This window comes from Polypterus senegalus, chromosome 14 (assembly GCF_016835505.1).
Source record: "Polypterus senegalus isolate Bchr_013 chromosome 14, ASM1683550v1, whole genome shotgun sequence".
In the NCBI taxonomy this organism is placed as follows: domain Eukaryota; kingdom Metazoa; phylum Chordata; class Cladistia; order Polypteriformes; family Polypteridae; genus Polypterus; species Polypterus senegalus.
Genome location: NC_053167.1, coordinates 118,573,562 through 118,598,601, shown reverse-complemented (window position 1 = coordinate 118,598,601; position 25,040 = coordinate 118,573,562). Strand labels below are relative to the sequence as shown.

Below are 25,040 nucleotides of genomic sequence, written 5' to 3'. Positions count from 1 at the left end.
TCTTTCAAACTTGTAAAATTAACTGTTTTTATTGGCGATTGTCCATAGATTGTGTCGTCACGACTTTATTTATGGGCAGTCCCTCAGGTGCGCCGCGAAAGAATTTTTGGACTTAAGTGTGGCGCAACTCGAAAAAGGTTGCCTTTCACTGCGATAGAGCATATGAGTTAAGCTGAACATTACATAGAAAAAGGTCCATCTGTGTTAAATAACATATTTTGACAAAATTCCTATCTGTACTTTCCCCATTAACAAACTACGGTGATCCTTCCTGGCCATTAGTTACAATAGTTGTCAGTCCATGTATTTTACGACATTATGACAGACTGATGTAGCGGTATGCCCGGAGTGAAGCAGTCTGCATTTTGGAACACATACCTCCCTTTTGTAGTTGAGATTATTGGAAGTAAAACAATGAATTGTGAAAGCACCTTCAGAACACCTTAAATGCTGTTTATTAACTACCTGCAAACCATTTTCTGTCCCTTGTCATTTTTTGACGGTATGTTATCCATTGGATTCTTTTTTTCTAATTATCTCTTAAGTAGAACTCTAATCTTTTTTTTCTTTTTAAACCTTTGTTTAATATGAAAAATACTGAAAAAGGTATTAGTAATACTGCGCAGAATTGTTGATAACTATAATTAAACTGGATATTAAATAGCAACTGCCTAAGCTATAGTACAAAACAAGTTGAGTAGTTGAAAATACTTAATACAATAGTCAATTTTACAATTATTTGACTACCGGTATTCCCATTTTAGGTGTAATGTGTAAGATTTCAATATTCTCAGTAACGAGGTACAGATCTCATTAAATTCTTGGCACATAGTATTCCTGAGCAATATAATACACACAGTGAAGTAGTTAATTGACTTGAATTTGAACCACAGCTTTATTTTGTTCCAAAATAGAAAAAGGCTATTCAGTTGTACAGGGGTGTACCAGTTTATCTTACTGAAATGTGACTACACTACAGAAACAAAGGAATAATCAGACTTGTAATTCTTTGACCCTTTATTTCTTCTTTGGAAAATGTTCTTTATTAGATATGTAACACAGAGGCTTTTTAAAACTGTCTAATGTATGTTGATGAAACTAATTTATAATCCTGCATTAAATAAATTACATAGCTCGACAAAATAAAAAAGGAAAGCTAAGTTTATAAAACATGGAACACAATGCTCTTATCTATACAGAAGGAATGTCTCAGATCAACTAGACCAGCCGCAGTGGTGGGGAAGTTAAAGTGAGGTTGAAATTTTCCAGAATACCTTTTTATACCAAGTGACATATCAGATTTTGTTTCAGGTGAGTATGAAACTGTTATAATGGTCAGTGGGACACACATGAATTATATTTAAGTAAGATGAAAATGTGGGGATGGAGGTTAGCAAACAAATAAAACAACAAACAGCAGATTATAGAAGACCTTCACTTACCTCCATCTTTGTGGTATAACCCTTTAGAAGTATAATTTTTGTTTTTCAACAAATTAAGAAATATAAAACAGACTAATTCATGATACCATCATTATACCAATGTGACATAATATAATGAGCAAAATACTTAAGTAATGTATAACTTGACACCAACCTAATTTCCCCCCCCCCAAAAAAAGCTACTAACAAAAGTGAGCATAGTATATGGCCAAAAGTGCTCGAGTCGACTGGATCTGTGGTTCACGAGACAAAGCTGATGAAGCGATCCGGCCATTTTTCAGAACGGACCCAACAAGGTGTGACATAAGGCTCAAAAGAGGCTGCATTTTTATCTGTTAGCATATTTATTTACTTTTTAATACATTTAACAGTTTTCCACAAAAAATTATAAAGCTGACTGAATTATTTGACACATCACTAGTCTGTCGTATTTAAACACTTAAGGTTTTTTTTTTTTTGTGGGAGTGAAAAAATGAAATCTCATATAATGAAATATACCACACAAATGATGTGTATATATATATACACACACACAAACTCACTGTATGACTATATGGTATATTTATAGTATACAGTATATAAAATACTGAATTTAAAGTTCAATAAACTTCTACACTTTACACATACCTAGTCATTATTTGTAATGTGCAAATTAGCTGACATTCCTAGTCAGTTAGGCGATGGATGGTAAGCACCTCTAGAAGATATTGCACATTGCTCAATTAATGGCAAAAGTTTTCCCTTTTGATGAAGTTCCTTTGTTGCTGAACCGCCACCAATACAAGTTCCATTTACAAACACTCTTGGTACCTTTAAAAAAAAAAATAAATAAATTTAAAAAAGAAATGTGTTATGCTTGTCTTGTTAGCAGATAGATTACACATAAAAACATGCTAACTGAACTTTAGTAAAAGGAATAGCTCCTTCACATTTCACTATTTGTAAAATTATTTAAATAACCTAAGTTTGCTTATATATATATTGTTGGGATTATTGGTACAAATAGATTCTTTGTCCAAAAATTAGACTACTTTTTAAATAAATCATTAAGTTGTTTGCTTCTAGTGGTATATTTAAACAGAAGAGCACCGATAGTGATGCCACCCTCTTTAGCTTTTGCTGTGTTTATTTTATCCACCTGATAATTCAAAACATCAGAAGCTTCTGTAGTTCAATAACATGAAATAACTAAACGCTAACTGATATTTAACTGGGATGTGGTAGCTGGCAGCAAAAACTACTTTGAAAAGTTACAACTGCAGGGAGGGAGTCTGGCGGGGGGACCCCAGTAAATACAATACCTGTTTCTCCCTCACACACACTCTTCTTCTAAATTGTTAATATCAGTGTAAATTTCTGAGCTGCACTGCAACAGTCTCAAACCACTGGCTACAAGAGTAAGGTTCCAGAAAACCTAATGAAAGATTTAAAAGTCTGATTTTATAATTTGAATTGATATTATATTAACTTATTTAACATTTATTTAAAAAAGTGTAATCTTTTAACGAATCTGATGCATATTAATTTCAATTTTAACTCTTGTAATATTAAGAATGTCAGCTGGTGCAAACACTGAAATTTGGTAACAATAAGCAAGTGTTTATAATTTAATTCACGTTGTGAAATACTAGCCATTTATGTGCTGGGATGGGTTGGGCACCTGGCATCTTGCCCATGGCTTGCTCCTGCCTTGAAAAGGCCTGAAATTTTAATAAACTGTTTCATTAAGTAAAACAGTAGTGCAATATGCTGCAATGCTCTTTAGCCTAAACGTGAGATGGGCAACATGCTACTGCCTCATATACAGGCGGATATTCTGTATGAGTACACTGTGTGTCTGTACAAGTTTTCTTGGGGTACGCTGTCTCAGCACCAGTCCTACTTGGGTCTCAATTTGTAACTGTTAAAGTCTGCTTGACCTTTTTTTTTGAATGTCAAGTTAAGGCCACATTTCTCGAATGTAATATCTTAAAAGTCATGATCTGGATATATGCAATAAAGTTAATATTTTGAACATTAAACGTAATATTTTTGTGTCGTTATTATATTGACATTCTTTGCACACGCTATGAGTTGCCTGAATTGTGTATTGTTATTCATCTCTGCAACATGTCCTTCTAAAATATGCCACGTCAGACCATTCCAATTTGAAGTTAGACACATTTCTCTTGATTTTGCAAACTTTAGTATAAGACCAATGAGTCCTTCACATTCATAAGTGACTTTACCAGCACATCAAAGGCTTGTAATATACCACCAGATAAATAACCTACTTATCAATACTTAAACGTTTAATCAATATTAAATGTTACAAGACCAAAAGAAGCCTTTCTTAAGGTCATGTCACATAACAGTTAATGAATAATAAATGCAAGTTTGCTGTACCTAAACTTAAAAAAAAAAAAAATAAATCATTGAATATTATTACTTCTTTGTGAGGTTTTTGGCCTGAAGTATTTTGTCTACCTAGAGTTCTCCCCTTCAACCCCCTACAACCCTGGTCCCCTATTAATTGTTACTTCTTCCTTATTGCACAAACTTTTTCTATTACAGTCACAACCATATCTATCAAAATGGAAGTAAACTGATCCCCAACATTTTGGCAAAATAAACAGTCAGAATTACATCATGATGTTTAACATGAGGAAGTTCCATTATGTGTCTAAAGATGCTGCAATCCTGAATTCAAACTGGCTATGTGCCTGCAACGTGTAGTCAAGCCAAATGTAAGAAGCGATCATAACAGCACATTTGCACATTGTGTATGGCTTTTTTATTTTTTATTGTTTTTGGCACTTTGCTTTTGTCTCAAAGATGTGCATATTAGGTTAATTATTAATCCTAAACTAGCCAAGAATGCAAGGGTATAAAAGTGAGCATGTTCTGCAGTCGGCAGGAATTAATCTTCAGCAGGATGTCGGCCTAGTGCTCTGGTCTGCTGGGACAGACTCTGACGACCTCAACATGACTGGGATAACAAGGTTAAAAAACAAATGGACAGACCTTATTAAGATTTTTAACACTTCAAATGATCTTGAATTGCATGGTAATTAGACAAACAAGCTTGTGGGTTTCTGTTAACCTTGAACATGACTTAGGCTCGGAATTCTATGCAATTACAATTAACCATCTTACCATTAAATTTTTCTTGGAAAAAAACATGTAAAAAGTGTTGTATGCTTTGACTTTAACACTTACCTTTATTAAATCAGGCCATGCTACTGTAAAATGTACAAAACACTAAAAGTACAAAATCAGAAGTATAGAAAGTATAATAATGATAATAATAATAATAAAAATAATGCTAATACCATATATACCGTCAAAATGTGTCACTTGTGTGGAATATCTTGAAGCACGGTGAAACATACAATCCATCCTCACAGCTGGGACAATACTAGTGTGATCCCTTGTGGATTTTCTTTCCACATGGATCAACTTTTGAACAGCACACTGCACATACGCGATTGACACAAGCAGACTCATCAGAATTACTTTCAATCTCAATGTCTGTTTCAATTTCACTGCCTGAAGACAGATTCACTTCATCATCACTGACAAGAGCATGCAACACCTGGGCTGCTGAAAAACATTTCTTATGAGATCCCATTACGAGGCTAGGAGAAGACGTGTCTGCACTATTGCCTGGGTAACACTCAGGCCTGTCACTTACACAAGACATGCCTCTATTATTTCCCAAGCAACGCTCGACACTAACGCTGTTGGCACTTTTACAACCCGAGTAATCCTTGGGTCTACCGCTTATGCGAGACACATCTAAACATTTGCCCGAGTAACTCCCGGGACTAACGATTTTAGCACTGGTTTTATGGCCCGAGTGACCCTCAGGTCTAACACTAAAGAGGTTAAGCCCAATCAGATTCATGGTGATGTTTAATGCCACTTTGCAGTGTAAACCCTGAATAATTTAGATGACAGTATTTTAATGCCTTGTTGTGGATAAAATAACATTATGCGACAATAAATCATGAATATTTGTATGTGTTTTGCCACTCTGAGGTACCTCAAATGTTTGTGAGTTGACAGAGCTTTCAAATACAACTCAATGGTGTGTAAACGAGAAGCTGTAAAAACAGTTTTAGAACAAATTGAAACTGAACCATTATTTGAATCAAGTTATAGTGATGACAATGTGAATTGGTCATCAGACACGGATAGTGAAACCGATACATACAGCACCGTACGACTGGACTGTCCTGATATGTCTGGTGAATTCAACTGAAGGCTCGCTATGGTTCAAGTAAGTGTGTGACAAAATGATTACGATCAAGTTGAAAGATGAGAACCCCCCCACACACACACACACACAAAAAACTGTTAAAAACTGTCAGGGGAAATGTGGACATCATGAACCCTTGCATGGTGGTAGCCTACAATGATCCACACATTCAACACTGCCCATTGGATCAGGCATTGACATTCTTTCTACCTTCTCATGTGCAGGCATCAGGTAAAATATTAGAAATGTGTGCAAATAAACACATGTCTACTGTCCCAATTGTAACACCAGGCTTTGTGTTTCAAAACACATCACATGAAGCATGTGTACTAAATCGGCATCAGTACAGCAGTGGACACTAGACACAATTTTTCCTGTTGGAAAAAGAAAATCAACATTTTTAATTTGTTTTTTCCAAAGGATAAACATAACATTGAGGAGGCAACTTCTACTCACTGCTGAGGAAAATAATTAAATCTAATGTTGCAGCTGGTCACAACAGATTTTTTCTACAGATTTATGTGATATATATACACTACTTGCTATTTATTTCTCTGTTTCATATACACACACACACACAATTCTCCATTTGTAAAGCATGTTTTGTGCCATTGTGTGGCATACTGGATTTTAGCTTAAAACGTGGCAATGTGGCCCCCTAGTGGCTACAAGATTGAACTATGACGCCCAAATCATTTTGAACTGCTACTAAAGTATTTTCATTTTAAGAATAGTAGAAGCTGTCTTTACTTAAACAGATGAATTAAATATCTATTAGCGCTACTCAATAAATAACAAGCTTAATTATTTTAAGTGCTGCTTCTTTATGTACAGTCAAAGGACCATAAAACAACATGCATTCAGGGATACAGTATGTAGTTTATTATTGTCGCCTGTCAAACATCATAAACGTTTGTATAATTTTGTATCAGTATACTGCTGCTGGATTATGTGAATTTCCCCTTGGGATTAATAAAGTATCTATCTATCTATCTAATTATACAGATATATACAACAAATTACTTTATTTAAGGGCTCAATATTGATTGATATTTAATGTATTGTTTTTTGGGGGCAGTGGGAAAAAGTCAATTAAAAAGCAAAATATCATTTATGACTGACTGACTGACGTAACATTTTCATTTTTCACTTTGCAATGGTGTGTACTGTAGATGCCTCTTATTTATTTTGCATACTCCCTTTTTATATTGCCAGTGGTCTGGCTCCTACATCCTGAACAAAGCATGAGGATTTGAGTCCTACCTACAACTTGCTGAAGTGAACACCTGTACGTTTTTAAGAACTAAACAAATAATGCATAATGCAAAGAAAACGCCTATTAGTTAACAAAACAAGTCAGGGCCTCTTTTTATAAACTGTAATAGAAGCACATTCTTCATTTGCATGTGTATGTATGAGTTAGCAAGTGAATTAACTGTGTTCTTTCAAACCTTTCATAAAGGGTCTGATCTACAACATCTACAAAGTAAATATTCATCAGGGACTTTTCTTTAAATGTGACCTGTTTATAAAAAGTACAGTATACATTAATGTTTTTGTAAAAAAAAAAAAAAAAATACATTTGACAATAATGTTTGGGAACTACAGAAAAAATATTTTTTAAGAAATAATCAAAATATGTACATTTCTGGGTGGTGCAGCGGTAGCGCTGCTGCCTCACAGTTAGGAGACCAGGGTTCACTTCCTGGGTCCTCCCTGTGTTTGCGTGGGTTTCCTCCCACAGTCCATAGACATGCAGGTTAGGTGTATTGGCGATCCTAAATTGTCCCTTGTGTGTGCTTGGTGTGTGGCTGTGTGCCCTGCAGTGGGCTGGCGCCCTGCCTGGGGACTTGCTCCTGCCTTGTGCCCTGTGCTGGCTGGGATTGGCTCCAGCAGACCCCCATGACCCTGTAGTTAGGATATAGCGCGTTGGACACTGACTGACTGACTGTACATTTCTGAAGAGCGATTATTGTCTGTAACATACATACCACACTTGCATATCAGTAGTTCAATTCAGAATATTTTTATAAACCACACTTAACTCTTATAAGCAAAGCATGTTTTAAGTTCATTACAAATCAACAAAAATTGTACAGAAATTGTCATCTTTAGTTTGTACCCTGCAGGTGTTTCTGTTACATTCATTTTATTTAGAGAATCAGGGAAATATGCAACTTGATTATAAGTATCCTAACCTGTGTATCAACTATATTTTAGTTGTGAGTGGGAGATGTGGACACACTCGTCCTAAGTGATTTTAGAATTTTAACAGATGAACAACCTGTTTAGAACAGAACTAATGAAAAACAGAATTTTACTGGCAACCAAGCTCCCTGTTCCCATTCTAGCACAATATGACAAGTTACTTAGGAGACAAGTTCCAAGTTTTGGATTGTGGAAGGTGAATATTTATGACAAGAATGGGTGTGCTCTCTGGGATGATCTTATACTATATGTGATCGTATACTACAGTTAAGGCAGACTACCCTGCTAGTTCTAGTTTGTTAATATTAATGTAGGAAAGAAAACTGTACAAATGTTATTATGCATAACCCACCAGAGTATTTTGGAGTTCTCTAAGATTCATCTTTTTTTTGGTAATTTTAAGTGGTAGCATAATTTCATATATATTGCTATAATGTGAAAAAAGGTCATGCACAAAGTAAGGCTTTGGAAGAACACTTAGATCCAGGATTAGGAATACTTGTTTTAATACTATACAAATAAATGCATACTTTTTCCATTTAGTGTTTTGAGTTATGTTTATTTGATAAGACTGAAAATGCTTTGTGATAACAGTCTGATATGTAGGAAAATAAAGACAACTTCAACACTAGTATATACATTTAAAAAGAATAATAATAACTCACCGTTTTCTCACCAGTCATTTCGCCTAAAACCTCCTGAAGCTGCTTTCCATCTTGATGTTGGTCCAATTCAATCACTTTGTATGAAATGCCAATTTCATTAAATACATTCTTTGCCATATGACAGTAGGGACATGTGGTTTTAGAAAATATCACAATGCAGTTATGATCAACCACTTCCTGTTTTGTAAAAAAAATAAGATATTTATTATAAGCAGTACACATTACATGCACAACATCATAATCTTGTTTTTTTCTACACATTAAACTGGATTTTGCAAACATTGTGGCTAAGTGATGGACTGCCAGGTCAGTTCACACTGTCACACACATGCACATGGGTGACAGCTAAAGGGCCTAAGTACGTGCAATTCCGACGCAGACCGGGATGTGGCAGAGTGCACCGATTCTTTTTCTCGCTTCCCTGCAGACCATTCACGGGAGATTTCACCTGGCCCTGTTGACGTCACTTCCGGGTCCGAGCCTATGGTAGAAGACCTTGCTGGCTCCGAGGCCCCTTTAATATCGCGTCCGGGCTCGAGCCTATGGCTTACGATCCCAGCCCCTTTGACGTCACTTCCTGTCCTGACCTTTAAAAGCCTCCACCTTTCCCCTATTCCCTCAGTTCTGTTTTGGACTCCATTTTGTGCACATCAGTGCTGTCATTTATTTGCAATTTTGCAGCCAGGAAACCAAATATGCGGGTGGCTGCCCCAAACCTTGCTACGGCTCTTTGTGGAGTTTGCGACAACACCCAAGCTCCTGCCATGACCTTCAACAGACTTATTTAACATTCCTGTGTTCCCTACCAACGGCCTTGGCACAGTGTTCACTCTACACTGGTGGAATATAAAATAAAGTGTTTGTTTATCTACTATATAACATTGTCTGTTGTTTGCTAATTGTGGCTCTCGAAACTGAAGTTGAAACATGCAATAACTTGAGTTTTATGTAGAGCAATACACTTTCCTCAAGGGACCAAAAATAACAACTTTGATTAGAAGTTAAAGAATTATTGCTTGTTTTTGAAGGTTTAGAAAATTGCTAAAACTGTAGATGCTCAGGTGAATTCAAAATAAAAAGTGTTATATTTAACAGTCTTTCAGTAATGCAATTATTTTTTTAAAAAATTCAATATAATTATCTATCTATGATGCAATGTTTGAGGTTGCCAGCGTGGAGCTCCAGTAGACTGACTTTGAACCCACTGTCGGTGTGCAGACTGCACAATCCCCCCGCTGTCTGCATGAATTTTCTTCCAGTATTTCATTTTTTTTTTCTCTCACATCCTAAAAACGTGTGAGTCAGATTGACTGGTGACTGTGGGCGACTATATTCCATCCAAGATTGGTTCCTGATGATGCTGGGATAGACACTGGCCTCCCCATCACAAACAACTTGGATGAAGCAAGTTTAGATGAACTTAACATTGCACATAGAAGAAGTACCAGACAGGACATTAGAGGTGAGGCATAACATTTATACAGTACAATATACTGTAGTACTATGTTTCAACATACATCATGGATGGATGCATTAAATATGAGATTTGTGCTTGTGCCATCCATAGAAATATAGGAGAAATACATTTTATTTATGTTTGCATAACAAAATGTATTGTGTCCAAATTGCCACTGATAATGTACCACCAACCTGAACAACAACACGTTTTACTTATAAAGCATCTTTCTCAGGCTCAAACTGCTTAGTTCCTGCAGATTCCCGTAGCTGTTTATTTTGAGAATTTCACTTCATTTTGGTTTTCACAATGGTAATAAAGTACATGGTCTGAACGATGCAGTATGAAATGGACTTTTCATATTAAAATCAGGTATGCAAGTAACGCTACAAACTAGGGCTGCATCCTATCCAGCTGACACTAAAGGGATAAAGTAAGAAAATTTCCTATGGTATCAATACTGAATCAGTAATAACTGTAAAAACATGACAATGAATTTGTGAAAATGATCTTCTTCTTTCTCTTCATAAATACAGCCATCAAGGGAATAGACCAGCCCAACTTGATGCCAGTGGATAATGGATCCAATCTAATCAGCTTCACAAAATGAAAAGTATCTACTGTATACTATGCAAGTAAACAATTCAATACATTTGAAATGCTTCCTTTTTGTTACACATTTCATATTATAATGAGCACATTGATAAGTTAATATTTAACTAGTGCAATAACTGAAATAGAAAAATGCAGCATTTCAATGTTAAGTAAAATTCTCACTTTAAACTACAATGCTTTTTTTAATAGTAATTAACATGAAAGGGAGTTCAACAATGTTAATGAAGAAAAGAAGTGCTACAGAAATAGCTGACAGATGGAGAGTAATCAGATTAAGTAATGATAAAAAATAAAATATAAAGTAACATTTACACTGGAAAAGAAGCCGAGTACGCAGTCAATCTTAGAAATGCATTTCTGTCCCACAACAGTTTTTTTCTTTTTTTACACACGTCATTGAGTGACTGAGTTATTGTAAATGATGTTTCATGCTCTGCAATAAATGTGAAATGCATATTTTTTGTGTAGACACAGCTGTAAATGTGATGGCTGTCGCTCTTGGCATTGTTGATGTCAATTGGCTGGCCTGTGAATTTGATCCATGTATCACACACGTGTGCATAGGAGGCAGCTGAAGGGCTTAGAGATGAATGATAATACATCTGTCCCTTACACTGACACTCTTTCTAAGTTCCCTGCAGGCCTTTCCCAGGAAATCCCACCAGGAGCCACCACCTCGACTCGGGACACATCACTTCCGGTTCCCGGGCCCAAACACGACATCACTTCCGGCCCCGGACCCGAGGACAACATCACTTCCAGTCCCGGCCCCGAGGACGACATCACTTTCGAAAATAAAGTACGAAAATAGCTATTTATATTCCAAAGGTGGTTAGGATCAGGGCCTGTATGAACAGCTGGTTGAACACGTCCCAGACAGGACATTAATCGTAACCCGCCCTGGAAGGGATGTCAGATGGAGATATAGGAAAAAAAATTGTGCCTTGAATTATTCAAGGGATGTAAATTTAGTGTAAGGAAACAAGAGAAGAGCTGACATTCTCCAGTCCTGTATCTGCTAACAGCGGGAAGCTGCTATTGAGGCCCATGCAGGCTTTTCTGGCTCTTTGTTTAGAAATAAGACAGCAGTGTTGAAGGGATAGCTGGAGACACCAGAGGGAGTTCTGGGAAGTCTGCCTCAGGGGTTTTGTAGGGCTATGCCTGATCTGGAGGTACAGTACTAGTCTAAAGGTTGGAATAACCCAGAAATGTACATGTTTGACATACTTCTTTAAAATTGCAATACCATTAAAATGATTTAAAAATATAGCTAAGACACAGCTGAAAATAATGCTTTGTGGTTATATGTGGATAATTGATTAAAATTTTCTTTCATGCAGTAACGGCCATTAGCAATACTAGCAATGTCTTTGCTGTATTTTTAAATCAATTTAATGGTATCTTGATAAAAATAAAGGTATAAGTTACTATATTTCTGGGTGATTCCAAACTTTATACCACTAGTATATTTCTGAGATGACTGAAAGTAATCTTAGAAGTAGTCTAGAGATCCAGTGTAAAAGTGTCCAGTGGCCATTGCTCAGGTGAATGTAGTATCAGGTGAAGAATGGATGAGAGTTCACTTGGCAGGTGGAAGGAGAGACATGTTGGAAGGGAGAAAGACAAGTGTAGACAGAGAGGCGCAAAAGGTCATTGTATTTTGCTTTAGTGCCTCGTTTGTTGTGTTTTTGCCTCCAAAGTTATGTAACCTTCTTTATTGTCTGTTTAGTTTCTATCTCATTTTTTTAGGTTTGGGGGCCCAAAAGAGAACCCCCACAAGGCCAAAATATATAACACGCAAGGCATGCAAACAAATAAAAGCTTCCTTATTTCATTTTGTCTTCTCTTTTGAAAAATTATACTTTCAACCACTCACTGTTGCCAGTTTTATCTATATATATATATATATATATATATATAAAGTCAATGTGTGTATGTATGTTCCAGCATCACGTCCGAACGGCTGGAGTGATTTTCATGAAACTTGGTAGACATGTTCCTCACTGGTCGACTAAAAATACTGTAGGGTGAAATCAGCTGTAACTCACCCCCTTCTGGGTAGAGTGGGGGTGATCTTGCGGTCTTTTATGCATGTTATCATCCGGTTGACACACGGAACGACCACCAGAGGGCAAACTCCAGGCGACTGCCAGCATTCTTTATGTTTGAGCACCACCGCGCCCCTGTTGCGTTTGAAATTAAATAGAATTCTACATGTGGAAGTGTGTGTGTCTGTCCAGCCCGGAAGTGAGACGTAGAGTCGGGGTGAGTGCTCCAGCTCTGAGGATACGCAAGCGAGGCCAGTACACCGGCAAAAGGAAACCTCCTAAGAAAGACAGTCGCTTAGCTGCTAATGCACAAACGATGTGAGCACGTCGGCAACATGAATCCTTCTAGCGGAGAGATGCCCAGAGTAGTTCTGAGGATTTAAATACTTTCTAGGATCGGCTTACACAGTTAGTATATACCAGGCGACTTCCAGCATTCGTTATTTTTGAGCAGCACCGCGCCCCTGTTGCTTTTCAAATTAAATAGAGTTGGCCAGTTCCGAACGTCAACTAGATGATAACATACACACAAGACCGCAAGACAAGCACATTAGTGAGTCTTCATCCATCCATCCATTATCCAACCCGCTATATCCTAACTACAGGGTCACGGGGGTCTGCTGGAGCCAATCCCAGCCAACACTAGGGGCAAGGCAGGAAACAAACCCCGCGCAGGTCACCAGCCCACTGAAGAAAACCCATGCAGATGCGGAGAGAACATGCAAACTCCACGCAGGGAGGACCCAGGAAGCGAACCTAGGTTTATTTTTATTTGTAAAGTTGTGTTTTTTTAATTATGTTTTTCTCAAACAATTAAAAAAATACTTTTTTTTCCTCCTGGGCAACGCTTGGTATTTTAGCTAGTTTACATTAAAAATAACTTTGGCAACACTTTTTTTAAAAGTCTCTCTAATGATTCTAACATGCTGTTTCTGAAAGGTGTCATTTTCAGATTCTCAATTGTGTTATCTCAAACTTTTTATAAATGATTGCAAATAGAATGAAAAATAAAGTATTTTCTTGCATTAGTTGTGATGTATGTACTGTTTTAAGCTAGTTTGACCCAGAATGCCAGAACTTATCCTACAGATCATTTAACATCAACGTCTCAGAATCTACGGCCCATTGATGCAAGTCTGAATAAAGACTGCAGTTGAATTTACAATCCTAATTTATAAAATCACACTTCAGTGATGACTAGAATTCTCACTCACAATGTGGTATATACTGTATATTTTTGAAACCAGCTAATTCTCCCTTTTTCCCCCACTTGCATTTAATCCAGAAGTAGTTGGCCTTCACTAGATTTATGATGAGACACGGACATTCCTGATGTCAAATTTATCTCCCTATGCTTGCTAAAGTATACTAATAATCAAACTTATGACAAAAACTAGTGATGGCACAAAATACTGCAAGCACTGCCAATAAATTTGCTTTAAACTCCTATACATTCTAGCAATTATCATTATAAGAATTTAAAATAGAAATCTGCCTACCTGAACAAAACTAGCAGATTTTTTCTTTGAGAAGGTTCCTGGTGCACTTGACATAAAATTCCCCATTCTGCAAGAAAAGATATGATGATTTATTACACAGAGTTACAGTGGGATGCAAAAGTTTGGGCAACCTTGTTAATAGTCATTATTTTCCTGTATAAATCGTTGGTCGTTACGATAAAAAACGTCAGTTAAATATATCATATAGGAGACACACACAGTGATATTTGAGAAGTGAAATGAAGTTTATTGGATTTACAGAAAGTGTGCAATAATTGTTCAAACAAAATCAGGCAGGTGCATAAATTTGGGCACCACAAAAAAGAAATGAAATCAATATTTAGTAGAGCTGCCTTTTGCAGAAATTCCAGTCTCTAAACGCTTCCTGTAGGTTCCAATGAGAGTCTGGATTGTGGTTGAAGGTATTTTGGACCATTCCTCTTTACAAAACATCTCTAGTTCATTCAGGTTTGATGGCTTCCGAGCATGGACAGCTTTCTTTAACTCACACCACAGATTTTCAATTATATTCAGGTCTGTGGACTGAGATGGCCATTCCAGAACGTTGTACTTGTTCCTCTGCATGAATGCCTTAGTGGATTTTGAGCAGTGTTTCGGGTCGTTGTCTTGTTGAAAGATCCAGCCCCGGCGCAGCTTCAGCTTTGTCACTGATTCCTGGACATTGGTCTCCAGAATCTGCTGATACTGAGTGGAATCCATGCATCCCTCAACTTTGACAAGATTCCCAGTCCCTGCACTGGCCACACAGCCCCACAGCATGATGGAACCACCACCATATTTTACTGTAGGTAGCAGGTGTTTTTTGGAATGCTGTGTTCTTTTTCCTCCATGCATAACGCCCTTGTTATGCCCAAATAACTCAATTTTAGTTTCATCAGTCCACAGCACCTTATTCCAAAATGAAGCTGGCTTGTCCAAATGTGCTTGAGCAGACCTCAAGCGGCTCTGTTTGTGCTTCCTCTGCATCACTCTCGCATACAGCATCTCCTTGTGTAAAGTACGCCGAATGGTTGAACGATGCACAGTGACTCCATCTGCTGCAAGATGATGTTGTAGGTCTTTGGTGCTGGTCTGTGGGTTGACTCTGACTGTTCTCACCATTCGCCGCTTCTGTCTATCCGAAATCTTTCTTGGTCTGCCACTTCGAGCCTTAACTTGAACTGAGCCTGTGGTCTTCCATTTCCTCAATATGTTCCTAACTGTGGAAACAGACAGCTTAAATCTCTGGGACAGCTTTCTGTATCCTTCCCTAAACCATGATGGTGAACAATCTTTGTCTTCAGGTCATTTGAGAGTTGTTTTGTGACCCCCATGTTGCTACTCTTCAGAGAAAATTAAAGGAGGAGGGAAACTTACAATTGACCCCCTTAAATACTCTTTCTCATTATAGGATTCACCTGTGTATGTAGGTCAGGGGTCACTGAGCTTACCAAGCCAATTTGAGTTCCAATAATTAGTTCTAAAAGTTTTGGAATCAATAAAATGACAACGGTGCCCAAATTTATGCACCTGCCTGATTTTGTTTGAAAAATTATTGCACACTTTCTGTAAATCCAATAAACTTCATTTCACTTCTCAAATATCACTGTGTGTGTCTCCTATATGATATATTTAACTGACATTTTTTATCGTAACAACCAACGATTTATACAGGAAAATGACTATTAACAAGGTTGCCCAAACTTTTGCATCCCACTGTACATCTTCAGTCCTTTTTAACACTGACACTTAAAACGTTTTCTTAATTTAGTTTTGATCTCTTCAATTTATTTCTAAAACCTATGACCTGAGTTAGTGCAGCATGGTAGCACAATGGTGTTTCACTACTGCTTCACAGTTCCATTCTGTTGTTTAAATGCCAGCTCAGCCTTTGTGGAATTTGCACCCTCTCTTCAGGTCTGTTTGTGGTTTTCACCCACTTTCCAAACACACACAATTTAGGTTAGATGGTGACTCTAACCCAGTGAAGATGTGTATTTAGCAATGGACAGCCATGGATTGCTGCTTGTACCCGATTCTTCTGAAGTAGTCCACAGGATTCATGATTCTGAGATGATTTATGCATGTTTGAAAATGGATGGCTAGATGGATTACTATTAATCACTATTAGTGGTGGAGTGGTGGCACTGAGGCTAGGGCTCTGCACTGCCAATCAGAAGGTTGCCGGTTTGAATCCCGTAAATGCCAATAGGGACACTGCTCTGTTGGGCCCTTGAGCAAGGCCCTTAACCAGCAATTGCTGAGCGCTTTGAGTAGTGAGGAAAGCGCTATATAAATGCAAAAAATTACTATTATTACCATCCATGACCTGTTTTTTTAATGTAAGAAATACTGAATTTTATTTACATTTTCTCACATTATAGGATACAAAAAATGTAATAATTTCATATATTCATTTTCATCAGAATTTACTTCTGCTATGCTTTATGCAAAGACTGCTGAAATCATTCTATTTATAGACAACAGCTGGTTCAAAACGTAGCTATAAGAACCATTATTAGAAAAAAAATGATAATAAGTACTTCTTCTCTTAAATCCTAGGCATATTTTGTGCTCATTTCAAAATCTTGATATGTAAAACTCTAAACAGCTAATTTTACCAGAAATTTGTAATTAATAAATTACAGATCACACAGTCCAACTACAAGATGCAGGTCTTGTCTATATATACTGTATATATAAAAAGTCAATGTGTGTATGTATGTATGTATGTATGTTCCACCATCACTTCTGAGCGGCTGGAGCGATTTTCATGAAACTTGGTACACGTTTCTCATTGGTTGGCTAAAAATACTGTAAGGTGAAATCAGCCTTAACCCACCCCCTTCTGGGTGGGGTGGGGGGTGATCGTGCAGTCATGTATGCATGTATGCATGTTATTATCATCCAGTTGACATTCAGAACGACCACCAGAGGGTGAACTGGAGGTGACTGCCAGCATTCTTTATGTCTGAGCACCACCGCACCCCTGTTGCTTTTCAAATTAAATAGACTTGGCTGGTTCCAAGCGTCAACTGGATGACAACATACACACAAGACCGCAAGACAAGCACATTAGTGAGCCTTCATTGTTAATTTATATTTCTTTTTAAAGTTGTGTTTTTTTTATTATATTTTTCTCAAACAATTAAAAAAAAACTATTTATTTTCCTCCAGGGCAACACTGGGTATTTCAGCTAGTTTAAAATAAAAAAACACTACAAGGACAAATGAAACTAGGCACAGAGGCCCCAAGCTTTGGAATGATTTAACTGCTTCTCTAAAGAATAATAATGACAAATTTCTGTAGATTAGTGAAGGCTAAAAAAATCTGTTAGTCTAGTGCATCCTTAAAAGAGGTGCTGATTAGGCTATTAATACTGCAATAATGTTTTTTTTTTTTCTTAAACTGTGGAAATTATCTCTGGTTATTAGTGAATGTTTTTCAATGTGGGCTGGAAGGTTGAGTATCAGTGGTTAGTGACAGACAACCAGCTGTCATATTACACAGTAGTTGTGGACTTTAGTGTGAGGTCTGTGACATTATAGTATGGGTCAGTAGAACTTCAATTTTGCTTGTTCCAAAAAAAAAGTGGACTTCTCAAGGTTTATCTTCTTCAGAAATACTGTTAACTACATCACCTTAAACAACTGAAAATCGCCAGGCATGTCAATTACGTGACTGCTTGGCAACTTTGCAGCAGTCATGCTCGCACCTTTTTTTGACAACCAGTAGCATGCTGTCAATTACAGCTGGTAAAGTACAAAGGGTTAAGAAGTACAGCAAGTTCAGCCATAGTCTCAGCCCTTTTTGTCTTTTTTCCATTTTGTCGTGGTATGTAAAACAACAGACATTAGACAGGTAAGCTTCTCTACTGTTTTTGAGGTCCAGAACATCTGCTTTCATTATTCCTCACTGTAGGCACTTTATTACCAAATAAGCATTCATTGGTTGTAAGCTTTCATGTACATAGAGCCTGCCCCTAATACTAAGGACAAAATGAAACTGGTTTATCAGGGTGACTCACAGACTAGTTAGGGTGAGTAACTGGGTATGTCAAACTAGATGACCGGGCTTCATGAGAGAGCTCAGCCGACTGCCTCCACCTCCCTAAGATTATATAAATGAAGGCTACGACTGAAAGTCCCTGGAAAAGACATCAAATGTGACATGACCAATATGGGATGTTTTCTATTTTGCAAAATCTACGAAGCATCCTGGCTCCTAAGTATATTTTCAAGTGCTCAAAAACATATTCTCCTTATGATGTTTTCACATTTTATTTTTATATAAAATTGAATCACAGTGGATATGATTTGGCTTTTTGGATACTGATTAAAAGAAAAAAAACTAATGATAATGTAAAAATAGATCTCTGCAAAGTGGTCTAATTATAAATATAAAAAGGTAAATAATTGATTGCATAAATATACAGCCTCTAATATGACACACTTAAATCATCACCAGTGCAGCCAATTGGCTTCAGAAGTCACATTAGTTCAAAGGGGATCACCTGTCTGGGGTTTCAATTGATTGCAGTATAAATGCACCTTAATGTGGAAGAGCCAGCTTGAGGTGAGTCAGTATAGTGGCAATGAAGATATAAGAATACTCGAGTCAACTTCACGAAAAGGTGACTGAAAAGCACAGCACAGAGGATGGAGACAAGAAAACATCCAAGTCACTGCCGCTCGCTTTCTGGTTGGGGCAAGAATGTATGACTCTGTTTCTCCAATATTAGCTTCTTTACACTGGCTGCCTGTTGCTAGTTTTTGTGTGTTGTACACCAGCCATCTAGAGTGCTTAGATCTTCTGGTCAGTTGTCTCTTGTTGTCCCTCGTACTAAGTGTAAAACTAAGGGGGACAGGGCCTTTGCAGCTGCTGCTCCTCACCTGTGGAACTCTTTACATCATCACATAAAGGAGTCGTCTACAATTGAACTGTTCAAAACAAGATTAAAAACTCATTTCTATTCACTTGCATTCCGTGACCTTCAGTAATACTGATGGTTTCCTCATTGTGATTATGTAACATTACTTCTATTTATTATGTTCATTTATTTTATTTCTATTTATGTTATTCATGTTACTGGAATGTTTTTCTTTAATTCTATTATTGTAAAGCACTTTGGCCACAGCATTCCCATGTTGTTTTAAATGTGCTATATAAATAAAGTTGACATTGTCACTTAATATTTCCCCGAGACCAATTAAATCAGCCATGAAAAAAATAGAGATGTAAATCTATCTAGAAAAGGCTATTGAAAAAAACTGAGTGATCTTGCAAGAAAAAGGCCAGTGTGAGAGGCCACAAAGAGACCTCAGAACACTCTGAAGGAGTCACAAGTTCCCTTGGCTGAGACTGGAGAGACTACAGACAACAACTGATATATGGATGCCTCACTTGTGGCAGCTTTATGGGAGAGTGGCAGAGAGAGAAAGCCACCATTTTAAAAAATACACTTATGAAATCAATTATTGTGGGTTTTATATCTATATTATTTTTAGCATGTAAGAACATATATAAGAAATCTGATAAACAAGAGGAGACCATTCAGGAGACCATCCTGCTTATTTGTTTAGCATAGCTGTTCCAAGATCCCATCCAGATACTTCTTAAAGGTTGTCAAGGTGTTTGATTCAACTACATGTCTCAGTAGTTTGTTCCAGGATTCCACAACGCTTTGTGCAAATAAGTGCTTTCTGGCATATGCACTTCTCTTTGATTTCCACTTCTGTCCTCAAGTACATGAGCTGAACAGTTTTGCAGAGACTTGTTTTCACTTTGACAGTAAAGAATCTTATTGTACTGATCAGCGTCAAAAAAGCCAAATTAAATCCAATGTAATTCCATGTTGTACAACAGTAAAATGGGAAGACTTCCAAGTGGGTGAATACTGTTCATAGGCACTGTAAGAATTATTTGAAATAACATTTTGGTAGGTACTAGATTCTGAAATCTTAAGTGTTTTTGATAACTCATGCACATCACACTTATTTCCTATGAAACAAGACTTATAAATATGAAGTTTGAAATTACTGCCAAAATGTGTAATCTCTGTAAAAGATGGGCCTCATTCGTGCAAATCTACATTAACTATATTTTCATTCATTACAGATCTTGATGTATGCCTGGAGAAGCTTTCATTAGGATGTGTGTGATAAATACTGTATTTTCAAAGTACATTTTCAGGTGTTCCAGCAATTTTGCTGAACCACAATGATGATAACACTGCAGCATATTTCTCTTAAATACTATTCATACCTAGCATCACTTTTGTGTGAGATGCTGTCAGTATTTTAGATTCTATGATTTTCTACTTGAATTCAGCGGTCACAGACAAAATGAGTGCTTTTGTGGTGAACAAAGATTTATGTCAATGGCATCAAAGTTTGGCAACTTGTTTTTTCTTTAAACACTGTATAAAAGTGAGAATTCTAATATTTGGTTTTCTTAAGTACTACAGAGTGTTTATAACAGAGCATATGTGTGTGAAAATAGAGTTGCCATAATAAATGGTGTGCCATAAATGTTGAGTGAAGTTTCACTAACTTTAATTTATTCTCTGTATTAACCATAAGTATTAGTTAAATAAAATGTATTATAAATAATTAACTTGATATCATTAATTACATGAATTAGTAACAGAGAATTAAAAATTCCACTTTTCCTAGTACTTCAATACCATTCAGTAACATTATTTCAGCAAATTACTCTTTAAGAGGAACCCCAATTAAGAAACCTGCATCCCACTGGTCCTCCTATTTCCCCCTAACACTCCTCTCGCATAGGTCATCACATAAAATTTATTTTGCAGAATGATCCTTCCACAGGAGCCCTTTCTCCTAATCCTCCCTGGACCCCCTTCCGTCAACCACCCAAACTACACCAAATTGTTGTTTGCAACTCACCTCACAGAGGAGAGCAATGGTACAGACGTGTCTCACATGTGACCCGATGACTACTCGGGCTGTAAAAGTGCCAAAAGCATTAGTGCCAAGCGTTACTCGGGCAACGGTGTAGACACATCTTCTCCTAGCCTCATAACTGGGTCTTGTAAGAAATGCCTCTCATCAGCAGCGATGACGAGGTGAATCTGTCTTCAGGCTGTGAAACTGAAACCGTCAGTGAATCCGAAAGTGATTCAAGGAAGAAGAAAGGGATGCTTGCATCACTCACACATGTGCAGTGTGCTGTTCATATTATTATTATTACTCAACATTATTATTATTTTTATCATTATTATATAAACTTCTGACTTTGTACTTTTAGTGTTTTACATGGGTGAAAGGTGAGATTTAATAAAAATTTTATTTTTCAAGACAAAAAATTTTAGATAAAATGTAACACCAAGGATGTTAAAAGTGGATGTGGAAACATGCAAGACGAAATGGAAGCAAATCTGCAACAGATATGTCTGTGCAAAGCAGATAAAGTCCGGGAAAAGAAGTGTGGATTCGGCTGTTACAAGATAACACAGTGTGACAGCAAACCACATTGCAGCTCCAACAGGATCAATATGCGTGCTATGATGTTTGATGAATGGTCCGATGGGGTGAAGCAAATCATTAAACTTAAATAGCGACATACAAAAGTATTTATAGTGCTTTTAAACTTCATCCATAGGCAATACAAGCTTCACACATTCCCCATCTTAATAATGTGATACAATTAAAGGTCTCATATACCATCTTGTGTCGCTGTTGCCATCCTTTTTTGCACCTTCGCAAAGGCATCTTGCACTGCCACCTGGTGGAATCCTCCAGACCACGGGTGTCAAACTCCGGTCCTGGAGGGCCGCAGTGGCTGCAGGTTTTCATTCTAACCATCTTCTTAATTTGTGACCAGTTTTTACTGTTAGTTACCTTGACTCAGGCCCCCTAGTTGTTTCCTTTTTCTTAATTAGCAGCTAAACAATAACGAGCCACAAAACAAGAATCCATATGACCAGCTCACCGGTGCCCATCACAAAATATGTGAAAATAAAGAAAGGTGGAGGTCTCAGTAAGGCTGAACTCTCAGCTCACCAAAACATTGTGAGGGTGGTCTTAGAAAAAAAAAAAAGAAAAATCAACAGTTCTGGAAATGTCTGCTGTGGCTGAATGAGAGCACCAACAAGCCATGGAATTAAATAATGAGTTTAATCATTATTCTTATCAAGCAAGAATCTGCTTCTCATTGTGGAACTGGTTGGAGTCTGAAGCCCCGATTTAGCTGGTCATCTGTTGGCTCGTTTCATGCCTCATTTCTGTTTGGCTGCCATTTAATGAAGAAAGGAATCAATTCAGATGAATGAATCCTTAAGAACAAGATTATTAAAATGAAGGGAACAGGAGTTAAATAGCAGTCAAAACTGGTCACTGATTAGGAAAAGGGTTATAATGAAAACCTGCAGCCATTGTGGCCCTCCAGGCCTGGCGTTCGACACCCCTGCTCCAGACTTACATAGAGTATGTGCACAGTATAGTCAGTACACTGCTTGTGTAGCAACAGCATCCTGGCCCTAAGTCTTTAATTCTATATAAACAGAATTAAGTCCCAAGAAGCACTCAGGGTGACCTTTTTTGAATCGTATATAAAGTGTTTTACCCAAATAATTCTGAAAACTGTATTCTGCTTCCATCTTGTGGACGAAATAACATAATCCTGCAAATACATTTTACTAAGACTTCTGCCACTCAATGGTAACTCATTAATATTCAACAGTGGGGTGGGGCCATCAACTAAAAATAACACAATGGCATGTAAACAAAAAGCTGCAAAACCAGTTTTTGAACAAAGTTAAACTGAGTCATTAGTTGAATCAAGCGACAGCACTGGCAATGTGAATTGGTCATCAGACATTGACATGAACAGTGAAAATGACGCAGATGTCAGTACATGCCCAAAATGCTGTGATATGCCTGGTTACATGAAGCTTCTGTGTGCAGAAAGGTAACATGCGATCAAGTGGAAGGACAACAAAGAAATTAGTCTGCTAAGCATCACTAAAGATGTAGCAACTGTCATTGTTCATATCTGGAGAAATGTGGTAGTCTACAGTACACTAACACAATGGGCAGCACCATTAGTGCAGATTAGTGCAGATCATGCTCTAGCAACAGAAAAAATAAGAAAAGTGTACAAAGAACTTCTACTGTCCCAACTACAATGTTGGGCTGTGCATTGAAGGCACTTCAAAACATCTCACTCCAAGGACTTGTGTTAAATCAGTATCAGTACATTAGTGGACACTAGACATGCCTTTCCTACTGTATTTTATATTGACATTTTGGTATTTGTTCTGTTACACTAATAACTTTCTTTTGATAAAAAAAACAAACTTGTTTTTGCAGGAATGAACAAAACACTAAAGGTTAATCTCTCCCTTCATCTTCTCCAATGGCAGCTTTTTCTCACCATTTCTCCTTTCATCTACCCTGACTTTGTTCCATTCCTATTTAAGTGACCAGTGCTTTCCTTCTCAGTTGCACACCTGATGAATTCTTTACAGCCGAAACGCTGAACTTTGTCTTTAACCTTCTTTCCTTTACAGTGTGGAAATAACCTTAAAACGTTTTTAATACGTGAGAATACTTAAAATGTAATAAAGATATGTTAAATGTTCAACAGAATCTCTCTACTTACTGAACTTTTTAAAAGTATTATTACTACAAGGTGTTCAAACCAGTAGACAATCCTAGAAGAATACTACACAAGACAAGAAGCATCTTTGAACAGGAAAGCAATCCATCAAAGTAACTCACCCACATCGAGTAAACCTAATGAGCCTCCAGTGTCAAATGGGAGGAAACCACAATTCACGGTAAATCCACAGCGATATAAGGAGAATGCCTAAACTGCTCTCAGTCAGTGGCTGAGTTAGGAACAGAACCAAGGTCCGGCGTTTCTAGTACACGAGACGCATTATGTACTTGATCGCTCAGCTCTTAAAATATAGTGAGCCGATTTAAAAGATAGAGATGTAAACGCCTGTCTATAAATTTAAATTGACCGAACTCATTTACATCGCGTATTAGACATGCGTGGTACTCAAACCTTTCCCAGTATCAGCAAAGCGGGACCTAAACCGGGAATGGGCTTCAGCCGATCGTAGTGCACATGCACACAACCACAGGGAAATCTGAAGTTACTAATTCACAAAAATACATTTGAGATACTACAAAAATATCACATATGAGAGTGTGACAGGACAATAAGTTCTATTATTTGATTTCTGAGAAGTAAAAACTATTTCAGATTTTACGTTGCCTCGATATTCGGGTTCAACAAAGACCATAAACAATAACTGATATTCTGACCTTGACGATCAAAAGCAGTTAAGAGTTTAGAAATAGATTGCCAACAAATGTCTCATTTCGCGGAAATCATATACAGTGTGTGTGTATATATATATATATATATATATATATACACACCATAAGTTATTACTAACATGTTATGTTTATATAGTGCATGAGTTATTAATAAAGATCACAAGACGATACCCGAAGAATGTAACAAGACACATTAAAATTCTTCAGATGTAAACAAAACATGTTTAACTAACCTGCAAGAAAAATATGGAACAAGACTACAGAAAAATTTGTTCACTATCATCACGAACGAGAAGGTCCATTCATGGCCACAGCAAAAACGGACAGTACATAAATACAGAAAAGCAGCAACAATCCTAACGCATCTGACACAAAAACACATGGAGGAAGTGAAAGAGCTGTGGTTTGTAGTAATCGGAGGACCCCGAACTTACACAAGCTGCCCTTTAAACTGCCTGCAGACAAAAATTGCGTTCGTATTTATTGAAGTCAGGGAACAGACACCTGGGATGGACTGGCACACAAGTTTCGTGATCTTTAAAGCAAACCC

The 25,040-nt window shown here is 37.2% G+C and overlaps 2 protein-coding genes across 2 annotated transcripts in view; one reads left to right on the top strand and one right to left on the bottom strand.

The window, feature by feature from the left end:
• Positions 1–1,791, top strand: part of ro60 (Ro60, Y RNA binding protein) — a 47,369-nt gene extending 45,578 nt beyond the window's left edge. The window contains exon 10 of the mRNA XM_039734451.1: positions 1,200–1,791. The gene's annotated coding sequence lies outside the window, so the exon portion shown is untranslated. The remainder of the gene's footprint in view (positions 1–1,199) is intronic.
• Positions 1,768–24,904, bottom strand: glrx2 (glutaredoxin 2). Its single transcript, XM_039734452.1, has 4 exons — positions 24,724–24,904; positions 14,174–14,240; positions 8,556–8,732; positions 1,768–2,252 (listed from the first exon to the last, which is right to left on the bottom strand). Exons 1-4 carry the CDS (start codon positions 24,870–24,872, stop codon positions 2,112–2,114), a joined length of 534 nt encoding a protein of 177 aa, XP_039590386.1. The 5' UTR covers positions 24,873–24,904; the 3' UTR covers positions 1,768–2,111.
• Between the last annotated feature and the right edge of the window lie 136 nt (positions 24,905–25,040).

Bases quoted from the DNA above. Each gene is read 5' to 3' on its own strand.
- glrx2 (XM_039734452.1), bottom strand. From the start codon at position 24,872: ATGTGTTTTTGTGTCAGATGCGTTAGGATTGTTGCTGCTTTTCTGTAT. The intron at 14,241-24,723 runs GTTAGTTAAACA...CTTTTCTTGCAG, and splicing joins GTTCCATATTTTTCTTGCAG to AATGGGGAATTTTATGTCAA. The intron at 8,733-14,173 runs GTAGGCAGATTT...TTTACAAAACAG, and splicing joins AATCTGCTAGTTTTGTTCAG to GAAGTGGTTGATCATAACTG.